General features: G+C 42.6%; 2 protein-coding genes across 3 annotated transcripts; one reads left to right on the top strand and one right to left on the bottom strand.

Annotated features, from left to right (window-relative positions):
• Positions 1–2,247: 2,247 nt before the first annotated feature.
• b3galt4 (UDP-Gal:betaGlcNAc beta 1,3-galactosyltransferase, polypeptide 4) lies at positions 2,248–5,017 on the top strand. Of its 2 annotated transcripts, none has more exons than XM_036534119.1 (2): positions 2,248–2,326; positions 3,122–5,017. In XM_036534119.1, the coding sequence occupies exon 2, from the start codon at positions 3,404–3,406 to the stop codon at positions 4,502–4,504; it is 1,101 nt and encodes a 366-aa protein (XP_036390012.1). In that variant the 5' UTR covers positions 2,248–2,326; positions 3,122–3,403; the 3' UTR covers positions 4,505–5,017. The 2 variants fall into 2 exon arrangements, with proteins under 2 accessions (XP_036390012.1, XP_036390013.1); XM_036534120.1 differs by having other exon boundaries at positions 2,266–2,326; positions 3,125–5,017.
• Positions 5,018–9,211: 4,194 nt separating this feature from the next.
• On the bottom strand, positions 9,212–15,167 carry wdr46 (WD repeat domain 46). Its single transcript, XM_036534031.1, has 14 exons — positions 15,096–15,167; positions 14,379–14,540; positions 14,086–14,166; positions 13,820–13,932; positions 13,572–13,659; positions 13,343–13,404; positions 12,685–12,789; positions 12,244–12,394; positions 11,819–12,054; positions 11,238–11,391; positions 10,849–10,996; positions 10,511–10,701; positions 10,174–10,287; positions 9,212–9,420 (listed from the first exon to the last, which is right to left on the bottom strand). Exons 1-14 carry the CDS (start codon positions 15,150–15,152, stop codon positions 9,307–9,309), a joined length of 1,776 nt encoding a protein of 591 aa, XP_036389924.1. The 5' UTR covers positions 15,153–15,167; the 3' UTR covers positions 9,212–9,306.
• Positions 15,168–15,432: the final 265 nt, after the last annotated feature.

Below are 15,432 nucleotides of genomic sequence, written 5' to 3' on the forward strand. Positions count from 1 at the left end.
ATTGCACGTTTATGAGTAAACTCCAGATGCAAACATTCCCACTTACACAATAACAGAAACCCAAACAATAAAAAGCTGCATTGCGCCCTGATACAGAAAGATGATTCTTGCAATGACTTTAGTCACTCTGAGAAACTTACTGAAACAGAGTGTCTTAAGTATTGAGAACATCACTAATAAAAGGTGTGCCTCTTTAAGGTCAAAGCTACAGTGTATGAGGCAGCAGGCCATGCCATTGGCTACAGAGGTATGAAGCACCTAGTTAGGACTAGTTTGATAAAAACCTCTGACCAAATTTACTTATTATTATATGACATATATAAGGCTCACCACGCCACCTTCAATAACCCATCACCTGAAGCCCTAAAAAACAATGGGAAACATTACAAAAGGGGTTCAGTCCACTGTAGGAGTGCAAAAAAACAAATGGTGGATTACCACAGCACAAGAAATCCAGATGTATGCAGACAATAATAATATGCATAAGCATATTCTGTGACGCCATTTATAGGCTCAGGAACTGCTGTCTGACACCACTCAAATCTGCAGATGACAGAACTTTCCTGAATGACTAGAAGTTGGTGTAAAAAGATAGGCTGACCACTGTGAGGCCCTACTTAACCAGCCAAACCCAGCACTGGTTCAACAGCACTGGTTGACCCTCACAGTCTTCCCACTGCACCAAAGCTCAGCCTCCCACCAACCTCTTACAAGAATGCCCAAGTGATCAAAATCCTGAAAGTCCTCTCATCCTAAAATCATCACAGGCTGATCTCTGCATCAGAACACTGCAGCTCTTCATTTTGAAAAAAAGGGCATCCTTAATGAAAATCTTGTTTCCACACGTGTTATCAGGTTTTATCTTTTGTTTGGTTCCTAAAGGCTTCTTCTTCTTGGCGAGTCCACGTTTCGCAGTAGAAATCCCTTCAACATTGGCAGAGATGACTGTGAGTGCAGTTCTTTGAAAAGGTCTGTGCTTATGTCTGCTTGCATTTTTGGCCTACAATGTTCATGTAGCTGCTGCTATTGTACGTGGTGGTAAAAGGATTTGTAGATTATCCAGGGCCGCCTGAACAGATACTCAGACGCTCCTATCATGGACCCAAAGTTCCTAAAGTAATGGATAGTGATTGAGGTCCACATTTTGTTAGGAGCACCATTAAATACATGGGTTAAATCTTAAAGATCAACAACAGAGCAGTGGGTGGCAGTGTAGCATAGTGGTTAAGGAACAGGACTCGTGACTGAAAGGTTGCGGGGCTGGGGCATTGCTGTTGTACACTTGGGCAAGGTACAATTGCCCCAGTCAATATCTAGCTGTATAAATGGGTAATATTGTTTAAAAAAAAGTATAGCCTATGTAAGTTGCTCTGTAAGAGTAAGAGTGTCTGCTAAATGATGTAATGTATACAGTCAAATGCTTTTGTATTGTACCTCACTTGTAAGTCGCTTTGGATAAAAGCATCTGCCAAATGAATAAATGTAGACCACCAATGTCGTATTGCACACCATCCACAGTGCCTGCTGTTTATGAAGTTAAAACACAAGAGAAAGAGGGAAAATCTGTTAAAATGTGTATTGTCTTAATCAAGCTTTTGCTATGTAGTGCTGTGTAAGTGGGTGAAGATACCCTAAACTAAGTATCCAAATAAATGATCACAAGAAAATTTAGTTTAACACAAATCCACATTTTAGGAGAATGGTATGGCATCACAACACAATAGTATTGATGTAATGTTTGTTTTTGTAATCTGTTTATGGTCCTTCAGAGACCATTATTTCCCTTTGGGTTTGTTTATTATACCGAATCTTTGAGGAGGACTGCTGGAAAGTGTATGTTGTTGTTCATTGAAACGAATAGATGTTTATCAATTACGTAATTATGTAATTTTTTTGGTCATATTCCAATACATTCCATATACAGGATGCAGTGGCAGATGTTACATTTGTCTCAGGTTGGTAAATTGAAGTCTTACTTGTGGCACATTTACACTTGATGTAAATTATAATGAATGTATTCACATATGGGAGAATTAGAAACAATACACAACGTAACTACCAAACTACTTTTCTCGGCAAACAAACTTCCGGTCACGTTAAATCATTTTTCATAAAATCGCAAGTGAGCATGGAAAAACAATCCATCCAAAAACAAAATCTGGACATGGAGTCAGTATGGATGAATCCAGTGGAGGGCGCCAACGTTAAACTGGAATGAGATGCTGCGAGGAATTCGTGCTTTTTCTTGGGCTTATTGCGAAACGCGATTCTTCCACGACGATGCAGCAGCTGTGGATGCACAACAGCCAGATTTGCTGGAAACAGGGTAAGAGAAAAACAGATTCATGTTGCGAATGTAGGATATTTTGTACATGGTATTTTCATCCTAATGTTTCAAATTTCGTGTTATAACTATCTAGTTAATATCCAGAATATAATATATAATATACAATATATTATGCTTATATTACATGCACAGTACATTTTATGGCATGCACAGTCAGGTAAAAACAGGCTACAGTGGCCAGTGCGCTGCTGAGGGAGCGTGGCGCAGCGTTTTTGCTTAAGGCATATTAAATTGAAGGAATTTGCAGAAAAAAACCACAACAAAATAAATAAAATGTGGTCATGTAAAGCTCATATGGCCATAACGGATAAGAATCTGTTTGGTTTTAAAATAAATGCATATTGTGGACTGGCGATAGCGGTTCCCAGTCTTTTGCTGAAATGTAAAGCTTGAAGGGGACTTTGTGTCTAACAGATACTAGTAACTTAATAGTGACTGTTTGGCATCCAGTGCCAGAAACCGTTGTCTCCGCCAGTGAATATTTCTTGGCAGCGTCACCCTCCTTTGACTACACCAGGCTTAAGCTGTATGAAATGTGTAAAATAAATGGCAGTGCGGTCGAAACACGTACAAATCGTGCACATTCGACGCCGTGACAAGGCCAAAATTAATTTTTCATGGTTAAACGACAGTTACGTATGTTTTGCCGCAAGAGATCGGAACAGAAATCTGGCTTTGGTTTATTTACTGTTATTTCAATAGAATGGTATGCGGATCATTTCTATGTCGCAAGAGATGCATGCCGTATTTCAGCTGTGTTCTGCCCCATTCCAGCAGGCTCCCAGGGGGACATGTAATGAAGCACATGATGAGGAGAAACTGAGAGCTGGACACAGAAAGGGACTCCTGGGGTGGAGCCAGTCCTGCAGGCCACATAGACAAACGAGGCCTCCTGCTGCCCAGAGCAGGAGGAGAACAGGCAGGACACATGGAGCGCATTGGAGAGATATGATGGAGGATCAGATTACAAAAAGCTGGAGGGACTGAGAGTGGAAGACAGAGGGTGCAGAGGGGGAAGAGTGAAGATCTACAGGAGGATACTCAGTGCCAGTGAAGATGTTGGGGAGGGGCCTGTGGTTGTGGAAGGGCAGGTTTGGGAAACGCAGGTGCACTGCTGTGTCTGTGCTCTGTGCTGCAGTGCCGTGTGCATGTCTGCTGGCCCTGTTGTTTGTGGATGCCATAGAGTCCTGGACCATGTCTCTTGCCATGAATAAAGCTGGGGCAGAGCAGGGGGGCGGGGGAACTCACAGCAGCCCCCAAGGCAAACTTGAGGAGTACCCTCTGATGCCCAGTCCCCTTGTCTGCCAGCGTGCGAACCCCTACCTTCTCACCATAGTGACCACCGCTCCCGCCAACCTCAAGGCACGTGAGGCTATCCGGAACACCTGGGGTGGGGAGACTGAGGTCAGGGGTCGAAGGGTCATGACACTGTTCATGGTTGGCTTGACTGTTGATCCTGTACTGTCCAAACAGCTGGTGCAGGAGGCTCAAGATCATAGAGACTTGATCCAGGGCCGCTTCGTGGACACCTACGCGAACCTCACCCTGAAAACCCTGTCTATGCTGGGCTGGACCCGTCGCTTCTGCCTGCAGACACGCTTCATTGCCAAAGTGGACGATGATGTGCTGTTTAACCCTGGCATGCTCCTGCGTTACCTGAACAGGAGCCACAGCACAGTGGGTGACCTGTACCTAGGCCGAGTCCATCTTAAAGTGTTGCCCAACCGCAACCCGGCCAGCAAGCACTACCTCCCAGCTACCGCCTATGCCCCCGAGGTTTTCCCAGACTACTGCAGTGGAACGGCGTACGTCCTGTCCCTCTCTGCCGCCCTCAAGATCTCCCAGGCTGCACCCTCCCTGTCCGCACCTGTGCCCCTGCCCCCTGAGGACGTGTTTGTTGGGTTGACCGCTCGGGCCGCCGGTGTCCTTCCGTCCCACTGCCCTCTGTTCTCAGGGGGCCCAGGCATGCCATACAGCCGCTGCTGCTACCAGGCCATGGTATCCGTGCACCACATCTCCCCCAGAGAGATGATACGCATTTGGGGAGAGGTGCACAGCCCACCCCCTTGCTCATGGTTCAGTATGCGGGTGTCCCTGGGTCTTTGCAAGGTTCGGGCACTGCTGGGTACCATGCTTGGGGTGGACGAAGGGGTGTAGAGACCATTGTGGTGGTTATGAGATTCATTGTGCCTCTGTTGAGTATTAGAAGATGTACACTATCCTACCAAAAGTCAGGGTCAGGGACAGGGACAGGGTTAGTTATGAATGAAACATTTCTTTAGTCCAAGAATGACTTTGATGACTACTTCAGTACACCGTGGAAGACTGTCTACTAATTTCTGGTAGAAATCTGGTGATATTTTGCTATACTTCTCCTTTAAAATATTAGTAAGTGCCACTACTGAAAAGGGCCATCTTGACCTTGTCTTAATATTGCACTTCAGTTCATCCCAAAGGTGTTTAGGCAGGTGGAGGTCAGTATGTCTGTGCTGTCCACTACAATATTCCAGGGTTTTTTCTCAGGAAAATGAGAATGCAGTCAGATGTTGTGTCCCCTGACTTGTGGTAAGATAATATAGTTTACTGAACGAGAGAGGAGAATCCATGGCCATCCCAGCCACAGGACAATATGAGCTGAAAAATCACAAGCACAATACAAAAAATTTGAATCACTGCACTTTTTATTTTCATAATATGAAGTTTATAATCTATTGTTTTATGTTTGGTACTTTTGGGTTTGTTTCCTTTTTTACAATTATTTAAATTTTTAAATTGTACCTGTATACTGTTTATGTTTAGGATTACTTGTGGTGGTACTGACATTAATCATTTGCTTTTGGGGCTTGGAAACATTTGAGGTAGCTTGTGAACTCTAGTTGTTGTTGTTGCCTGTTGTTGTACTTTAATATGACGCCGTTGGTGTGCGAATGAGTACGTACTTCCGCTTACACAGAGGATGTCAGTTGAGTAGGCTGTCCTTCAGTGTGGCCCAGGACACATTCACATACACACTGCTAAAAGAATGTGGCCATACGTGGCCCAGACCACCTCCGAATGTGGTCCGGAGCGTTTGGATCTCAATGCATCTTGGGTCCATTCGCACCTGTACTGCGCTTGTCCACCTGAGCTTGTCCACTTGTGATCGGATCACCCAAGATGCATGTTAATGCCAGGTGTGAACAGGGCCATATATTTTGAGGTGGTTTTAGCTGACATGTGACTAGATACTTTCTGTCACAGTCAGAGTTTTTCCATGATGCAAGTATGTTACTAGTTTACAGAAGTGTAAATTCATTTTATTTTTACATTTACAGCAAAAACAAATTTCAACCTCTCAAGGCAAATTATAATTTGGGAAAAAAGTATGCAGTGAACAATGTGTTATTGCAATCAGCGACATCTCTGATACTGATACTACTGATTTCAGAAAACTAAGTGTGTATCTCCTCTTCAAATGTGAACACAGGATAAGGGGTGCCAGAGAGCAGACTGATGCTGTGATGGAGATTGACTTGTTCGTATGTCAGTACAGTTGAACTGATACAACCATTATGTTTACCAAGTGGAGTGTAAATGATCAAGGCCAGATCAATGATATTGCAGAGCTGAAATTTACCTATACTCCATTGGAGGCATACACAACATGCATTCTGGATTAAATCAAACTATTTACTACTCCATTCTAATTTACATTGGTGGGTATGTAGAAGGTATATGTGGAGCTTTTATAAATCCCAAGTTTCTGAAAATCATAGGGAAAATTCTCCAGAATGACATCGTATGGTCATGTATCATGCACTACAAGACACGATCTGCCAGAAATCACACCTGAATTGTTTGTGAGATTAACTGATAATATGCTTGCAGTTAAATAATGATTAGCGATCACACAGACCTATACTAATCGATGCTTCCTACTTGAGCTGCACTATTGTTTTATTATATTAATGTAGACAAAAACGGAATTTATTCACACTTCTGACAGCATGAAGGCATGTTTTGTAGGGGATTGAAATGGGGGTATAAGTTTGTTAGCACAGTTCCCTGACTTGAAGCAAAACAAACCCATTTTCAACTACTTTGTAGTATTGTGAACACATACACTGAACAGACAGAACTGCAGTGGAGCGGAAAGGATTTGTAGCCAGCACTTTGTGGCCATCCGAATTTGTATATAAGTCCTCAGTGATCAGTGATCCAAGTGTCCTGGAATATTGCTCCATAGACAAGCGGTGATTTCTTACTACATTTGCTTGTGCATGTAATTATTGTAATACAGCTCTAGCTCACAAAATGTTTTTGAGCAGTTTTCCAAGCTTTAAATCCAAGTCTAACACCTGAGGAAACTTATGAATTGAGTTGTCAGTTTTCAACCTTCACATCAGTCCTGTTGTTGACCAGACAGTGGCAGTACACAAAAGCACTGAGTGGATACTGTGGTATTAAAAGCCAGTTATCTTGAGGTGGGAGTCTTTATATGACCACAATTCATACCTCTCATTTCAAGCCACGTGGAAAATGTGTTTTTTATGCTTTAGGTCCCCCTGAGACCCTTCAGGGCTTTGGTACGACCAAGGTACACAGAGAGCAAGCTTGTACAAGCTGTATACTGCTCTAACACTACATGGGATGAGCTACTGCAGGAACATGTTTGCCAGGCCATGTTCTACAGCAAGCCACAGAGTTGTGAAGCCATCATTAAGCTGAAAGGGATGTAAATGATATAAAGCTGATGAATTGTATGGTAACAAAATAAAGTTTTCTATAAGCAAATAATAATGATTCGAGCAATTTATTATAAAACAGACTCTTTTGTTGGAATTTTGAATATATGGTCAAGTTCAGAAATGCATATACAGCTATGACATTCACATGTCATAGCTGTATATGCATTTCTGAAAGTTTTGTTGCTGGGTTGCGCTTTAAAGAGTGTGGTGAAGGGATTGCAGTCAATTCTCACCTCACACACCACTAAAAGTATATGAAGTGTTCTTCATTGGGATAACAGGTATGCCACAAGACAGGTTTGTGGGGCATACTCCATGCCTGTGGTGGACCACAAGTGCTATGTTTAAACTTAATGCTTTAATGCTCAATTCCAAATCGCTGCACAGATACAATTTTTTTTCCGACTGTTCGTGTTCAGTGGCCCATATCCAATATCAGCGTGAACAGACCTCCATTCTGAAATGTCTCACATGAACACAACAACAAAAGACGTCATGTCTTTCTAGTCATGCAGAATTATTACAATGAGGGTAACCTGTCCCATGCAGAGCAATGTAGAAATCTCTTGGGGTAGATTAAACGCGCTCCATTCTATTTTGAGCGTCCAGATACAGGTTGCATGGCTAAATGCCCGATTTATTTCCATATGATCATGTGGCCAAAATCAGAACTGAAAAGCAACTTCATTTTATTTCTGTTCACACTGTTCAAAAACATCCCAGCTGTGTCACATACAAAGAAGAAAATTGGAATTAAGCCACTTTTAGCTTCAGTCTGAACATTGCCAAAGTTTTTGGTGTGGCCCTTTTTGGTGTGTCTCACAGAAATAGCCATATCAACCCCAAGCACTGACTCCTTATAAACAATCATCTCTGAGCTATGTGACAGAATTAGTCAGATGTAACTTCAAATGGCCACACAATAAAGTCCCAAACATACACCATTTTGCACTGTGTTCCTCTACTGATGCTTCACTTTATATGTCCTAAATCCTCCAGTACTTCTAATAATACTTTTCATCTTCGGTCTGTCCTGTATGGACAGCCTATTTCATCACATTCAACCTGTAATTACAGGAGTAAATAGTAGTATGTTGCAAAGCATCGTGGGTAAGACTTTTTATAGGGGCTGCCACACTGCAGATGGGATAATAAAGCCAAATTATTCCATCAGAGGTTTTGGCCTATAACCACAGCAAAATGAAGCTTCTTTCTTAGAGGATGTGTAAATCGCTAACTCTTGCAACCAACTGCTTTTACAATCTATATTTCCAGCATACCTGGTGCCTCTCAAGACCCAGGGAAAACCTCACATGACTAAGCAAGTTCATCCTATCACAGGTAAGCATTGCCCAAGAAGTAGACATGAAGATATGCAGAATGTATGCAAATGCAGAATGTATGCAAATGTGCATCAACTCAGTTCTCTTGGTAAGCAGCATTTAGAATGTGTCTTCTATTGAGCTGAGTATTGGATCTCCCATGATCCTCCCATGAAACAATAGCCATTGTCAGGACTGCAAATCAATCCATGGCAAGTGGACATACCATTGTATATGGTCAGATGGCTTTTCCCCAGATTCCTTACAGATGGATGCACACACAGACACACGCACAAAATTATTAGGTTTGAAATTAGGCTGCAGGATAGAGATCTGCTATTGAGGAGTTTAATGAATACTGAGTGTTAAAGCAACACTGCTAACCATTCACTCAGATGGAAATACAACTAAAACATGATTAAATTTCATAGCATTTAGGTGTATCCTTCACATGAGTTTGTAACTATTCCAAAATGCCAAAAACGGGAAGACAGATCGTTAAATATTTCCTCAATGTCGATAAGCTTTATTTACATAAACACTATTTAGCTCCACATTAACAGTTATCTTCAGATAAAATCCCAATTAAGTCTGATATACACTATCCTGCCTGTCCTAAGTAATGGGACACCCCGTATAGTTGCAAGTAACGGGTGTGATCACACACAGACTGAAGAGAGTAGCTTTCTACCATAAATTAGCAGACAGCCTTCCATGATGCATTGAAGGCTCCTCCTCAGACAGGCCCTGTCCAACATATTTTCTGACAGGATATGAGGTCACTAATGCATGCTCACAGGCTGAATAAAGGACGGGTCAGGAGTCTGTGAATAAGCTCTTTATTAAAATGTACAAAAGGTCAGCCCCACTGGGGCCTTAGGCTGGGGGGTTGGGACAGAGGCTCACTGTCCTACTTCCTAAACCGATCCAGAGCTGACCTCTGACCGCGGTCGGTTTTACTCTCCTCTCTCTTCTTCTCCTTTTCCTTCTCCACTTTCTCCTCCACGGTCTGTCTGATCAGCTCCTGTGACAGCAGCATGCAGAAGGAGAGGAAGTAAACAGGAAAAGGTCCAGTTAATTGTACGCATTTATGTATACAAGTGGTTCAATTTTATTCAAACACATTCATGATGCAAACTGAGTATCTGAGAGTGTTTGTGTGTCAGTCTATAAAGAGGTGTCTGCGTAAATTGTAGTTTTGTATATTTATCCAATCCAGACAAGTCTAGAACCTAAGCTTTCTATCACAGCAGCTGGGGTAATTCAATGCAAACTATTTCAATTTGGATGTGCACTTATAGCATACAGCCACATGACTTGACATGCCAGAAGCTCCCCCTCCTGTAACAGCAGTATTTTGGACACTGGCCTGTTGGTTTATCTCAGTTTAAACTGTTGAATTTAACAGAAAATTTGTGGAATGTGTTTAAGTGGTGAATATCTAAAAAGGGAAATCTGAGATATGAAAAAAACTGATTTGTTGGTAGTAATAACACATGTATTTTTTAGCATTTGTAGGCTACAGTGTAAAATTAACAAAAAAAACCTCTGAATTACCACAGCAGAAAAACTGGGAATTATTCTCTGTGACATACTGGCTGTGCTACTTTAGCTTGTATCACTTTCATATGCTTTTGTATGTTTTCATACTTGTGCCACATTTTGAATATAATAGGTTAAATTGCACTGTTTGATACATTTTGGTGCAGAATTTAGCCTTTCCCTCCAGTAAATAAATTTAAATTGGGCAAAGTGTTCCCTTGCACAAAGAGCTTACCCTTTGATCCTGATGGGCCACTTGCTTCTTGCGCTTCTCAACTTTTCCTGATGAACTCCGACCTTTGGTCTTTAACCTTGGTGTAAACTTCTCCTTTGCAAGTGGATCAAATCCCTGTACAGAACAGTACATGTGAACTGATTGCTTTTTACTGCAATTTAAGGCTTATGAACAGTGCTTTTAACTGCACTGGTACTGCATTGCAAGTACACATTTGCGCTGAACAAAATAATGACCTTTTAGTTATGCCTCCAGGAACTTATAATATTTTGAAGACTCAATATATATCAAAGACAGTCATATATATATCTGGCAACAGAGACTCAGAGGTTCTCACCAGCGCCTGGACTTTGTCTTGGTGCCGCTGTTCCCAGCTGGCATGGTCCACCTCCCCTAGCTGGCCTGGGTCCAGTCCTATAAGCTCAGGCTGAATCTTCTCCAGCAAGGCCTTCACCTCCCATTCCTGCCGTTGTTTAACACTACGGTAAGGGTTTGCATCCAGTCCATCGAAATTAGGCTCCCCAGCACCTGAAACAGAGAATCAGAGTCAGCTATGTATGACTGAAATTTTGTGTTTATGTACGCTTTGTCAATAGTTCCTGTGCTATGCTTTGATAAGCACAGTGTTTAACTGGCTCTGTACATGTGCACATGCTCGTAGTCAGAAATGCTGACCTGGGACAATCATGCTGGTAAAGCCCTCAGCATGCCCCACACCCAGAACATCCTCAAATGGGCAGAACTGGGCTCCCCACACTGACCCCCTCACACGGTGGGCCATGTAAGGCTTTTTAACCGGAGTACCCCAAACATCCTGGTAGACCTGCAGAGAGACACGCAGCCACGTCAGAGAACTTAGACACAAACAGAGAAGTACACATACACCAACAGACGAACAGTCAGCACAATCAATAATAGGCTACACTTGTACGTAATGTGTGCACAACACACAAGTTTTAACACTGCAGACGTGTGACACTGTAAACCTGAGCGGCCAGACTACCAGGGAGTGTCCTGACCACCTGCAGGAGTGACCTGATTGTCAGTGGCAGTGGCAGACTTACCTGCACAATGTTGCCAGTGGAGGCACCCAGCAGACCCCTCTGACTCAGGGAGAGGCAAGATGCCCCCGCAGGAAGGAAGTAGGACTGTAGGGGTTGGAACGCTCGGATGTCAAACACTTTCAGCTTCCTGTCCAGCCCCGAGGTCACCATGTACCTATAAAGCAATACAACAACAAACTGATATGGCACTCCCTGTAACTGAATGAACAGCAGACCAAACTGAATTTCACAAAATGGCAAACCATCCAGCATGACAATAAGAGTAGAAGACAGCAAAAACCAATTGGTGGATGACTGCTCAATTGGTGGATGACTGCTCAGTATTTCCCCTGAAAACCAATTGGTGGATGACTGCTCAATTGGTGCATGACTGCTCAGTATTTCCCCTGAACAACTTTTTCTTGGTCCGGTTAGCTTATTTCAAATAGTACGATGGCAGACTTTACTGAAATATAGAAGACCCAATCTCCATATGTGGAAACGACTGTGACTTTTAAATGTGACACACACACGCAGTTTTTAAATGACCATCGCAACTACTGGGTTTCAATATATTTCTTTTTGTGGTGACAGTGACTTACGTTCCAGTCTTATCCACAGCAATGGACCGCACACCTCCTCGATGACACAGCATCTTCACCAGCGGCTCTCTCTGATTGGGCGACCAAAGTGTCACTGTGCCAGTGGGGTGCCCCAGGTGGATGACGGCATTCTGGGGGTTCTGAGCCATCACGTCCAGACGCCCAGCCTTGGTGCAGATGGCAGCCACTTCCTTCCCTACAGAAACATCCAGGTACTGCAGGAACCCTGTGGTACTCTGGGAAACACAGAGACTGACCCTAAAAACACTGCATCACAAACACACAGGAATCCTAACACACCCTGATTTTGCATGCAAACATACAAAGATATGAGCACACACAGAGACACACACGTTACAATGATGAACAACTTTCTCAGGGGAACCTTTTGCTTTTACATGAAAGCCATGGTTAAAATTACGCACCGCAGTAGCAAGCAGGAAATGGTAGGGGAGGAACTGCAGTCGCAGAACATCGTTGAATTTCCTAATACAGTGGAGCTCAATCCCGTTGGAATCATAGATGTAGAGCCACTTCTTCTGTGCTACTGCAAACATGGCTTCAGTGTGAAGCCACCTGAGGGAGAGATGAGGCAATGCACTTTAGCGGAAGGAGCCAAAGAGCAAAATCTCTCCTCTTTAAACCATGATGTAAACCATAAAGGTGCTACACTGAAACCCTTAAACAATAGTTAGCAACTAAAAGGAGCATGTAAAAGCAGGAAAACTACAATTAGTTCACAACGTGTGTATTTGTATGTTAAGTTTTAATGGAAGCCTCATATACGTGTGCGTGAGCAACCATTTAGAAACAAGCCCACAGTATATGCACATATTTCTGTGCATGTTCAGTGCCCCACAACTTACTTCACATCATTCACAGTTTCCATGACGTTCATCTCACACATCAGCTGTTTAGACTGCCAGTCCATACAGGCCACATGGCCCCTCCGGCCACCCAGCAGGAGATGCCTGGAACACACACACACACACACACACACACACAAACAGACAGTTGTAAGGTTTTCCAACTCACTGCTCTCGTTAACTGTCGCACCACGTATTCACTTATGCTTACCATGCAGATGCAGTCACCACACAATATATTCCGTTGTTAAACTGATTTTCAGACCACCCATGGAGTTAAGGCAAAGCTGTTAATGACTGGGTCATATCAAGGCACATCAAAAGCTGGTACTGTACTTTCTATTATTGTTTTGTACTCAGTACAGAGTAGGACAAACAGCTTCAATACCTCCAAGGGAGGAATAACTCAGGTCTGAACCTCTTCTCATTGAACAAATGCATGAAATTGAATGTAATAATCAAGCAGGTGTTTTTTCAGATGTTTCAAATCAAAGTAAATGACTAGCTAGTACCTTACTGCTGTAAGACTGTAGAATGTAAGAGAAACATTTTTTGCACAGGGAAACATTTAGTGGATCACAGTACATTCAGCCACTGATCCATTACTAGTAAGGCGTAGTGTGAGTCAGACTGATTCCACAATGCAAATGAAACTGACCGGCCAGTCCTAGTGTAGTCCAGTCGGTAGGGCCCAAACTGGGAGAGAACCAGGTTGAAATACTAAGGAGGGAGAAGAGATTTTGTCAGATGCACATTCAATGTATTAATGAAAGACTTAAATTATGGACATAAACTGACTGTCTAGCCATTTTGGCTGAGACAAGCATCTTTTAACACAGAATACAAATCCAAAGTTTTCTATATAGACACAGGAAAGAAAATCTGACCTTTGCTCCAGAAGTGATGTCTACAGCATCTGCAATGTCTTCCTGTGCAATAGTGCATGTGTCCTCACCCTCATCCCCTTCCAAAAAGCTGGAAAGAGACTCAGGTTGAGTAAGGAGGTAAAAATGAAATGTCAGGCAGGCATTAAAGCCCTTCGCAAGGACACACAGGACACATCAACTCTCGTTTCTGCTTTGTGAAGACAGGTAATAAATAGTTTAATAAGACAGACAGTAAAGGTTGTTATTACCCAGCATCCTCTGTTAGCAGCAGGTCATATCGTGCTGCCTGGTTCCGAGCCAGATCAGAGGCTTTCTCTGAGCGTGAAAGTGTTTCCTTTAGTCTACCACTGGTTTCTAAGGACTGCAAAGAGAGGGGAAATTTCACATAGCTTCACTGTAGATTATTCTGATATGCTTGCCCATGCAAGCTGTTATTACCACAGAATTATTCACAGGTTATGGACAGGTAATAAGACAATGCAACATGATATCGCTGAGCAGTGTTATCACTGACCAGCTTTGTCTTCACCCCCCGTTGGAATTTCTTCAGCTTCTCTTTTGGAATGGGGGCAGGGCCTGGGAAAGGGTCCTCTTTCTGTAAATACATAAATGAGGTTATTAGACATTTAGCTACAGACTATAAGAGTACAGATGTGGCTATTAACATGTGAGAGAAAAGATTAATTTTGTACCAAATAAAGTACTATACAGTTGATGAACAACAAACCTCTTGAAGTCTTATTACATGAAAGGAAATTATTTCCGCATAAGTACACCTCTGCTTATTTCATAGCTGCTGCCTCTTACCCCAGATATAACCTTCTTTTCTCCAGCTTCTTTCATTTTCCTCTTCTTTTCCAGACCTGGCATTCCTCCTTCAGGGTGCTTCTTTCTTTCTTCTTCTTTTTGTTCTTTGTCTCCATCCCCTTTTTCCTCTTTCTCAGCGCTGTCCCAGTATCGTTTTGTAGCCTGGAGTGGGACCATATAAACGCTGAAACTAGCCGTAAAAATAAAACGACTCCAGAGAACGTCTGTCACCAACTCTGAATGTTTTGAATGTTTGTTGGAGGTGAGGGCTTGTATTTCTGATCTCTTCGGTGTGTTTCATATATCATTTTAACTTCTTATCCTGAGTGATATCAGTCATTATCAATAAACCACAAATCCAAGCGTTTCCTGCTGACATGAATATTGGCAGCTAGGCATCTAACGTTAAACCACATCGGCTCGAGCACCCATTATTGCTTAAGTGACAAACATTAACTACTTCATAAATAATAATAACAAGTTACTCAACAGGGCTTGCCACATGCTGCACATTCCTTTCAATTAAACTACACCAACAAATGGAAAACGAGAACAGTACAAGAACCGAATGAGCCAGCCAGCGTTAGTAGTGGTGGGCAAAAGATGCATAACGACAAGCCAGTGGCTAATATGAGATAATATTCCCAGTCCTACACCAGGAACACATGTTATAAGGTAGTAAGTCATTGACTAAAGCTAGCAGAGTACAGTACTCACTGTTTTCTTTTTCCCCACGTGTGCACGTTTCACTCCGACATCCTCCGGCGCCGCCATTTTGTTTGTTTTCCACCCCCCTACTAACTCTTCCTCTTCAGATTTACATGCGGGGCAATACCCAATTTGCCTCACATACTGCCACCTACCGTGGTGGAGTACAGAGTAGGCGAAGGCTACTTCAAACACACGATCATAACTTATTTTCGTAAATATAGGCTGTTACTTCTTCGTTACTAGATGCAGTAGATTTGTCTTTTGAGTCTCTTTAACAAATAGTAATACAGACAAGTATTCAGTTTTTGAATCATTATTCAGTTGTTCAGTGGGGCTAAAAGAA

This window comes from Megalops cyprinoides, chromosome 7 (genome assembly GCF_013368585.1).
Source record: "Megalops cyprinoides isolate fMegCyp1 chromosome 7, fMegCyp1.pri, whole genome shotgun sequence".
Taxonomy (NCBI): domain Eukaryota; kingdom Metazoa; phylum Chordata; class Actinopteri; order Elopiformes; family Megalopidae; genus Megalops; species Megalops cyprinoides.

What these genes read in the sequence shown, in the direction of transcription:
- wdr46 (XM_036534031.1), bottom strand. Translation starts at nt 15,152, where the DNA reads ATGGCGGCGCCGGAGGATGTCGGAGTGAAACGTGCACACGTGGGGAAA. An exon ending in GGGGGGTGAAGACAAAGCTG is followed by an intron (nt 13,933 to 14,085) that starts GTCAGTGATAAC and finishes CTCTCTTTGCAG; the next exon opens with TCCTTAGAAACCAGTGGTAG. An exon ending in GCTGTGGATAAGACTGGAAC is followed by an intron (nt 11,392 to 11,818) that starts GTAAGTCACTGT and finishes ATTGCTTTATAG; the next exon opens with GTACATGGTGACCTCGGGGC.
- b3galt4 (XM_036534119.1), top strand. Translation starts at nt 3,404, where the DNA reads ATGTTGGGGAGGGGCCTGTGGTTGTGGAAGGGCAGGTTTGGGAAACGC.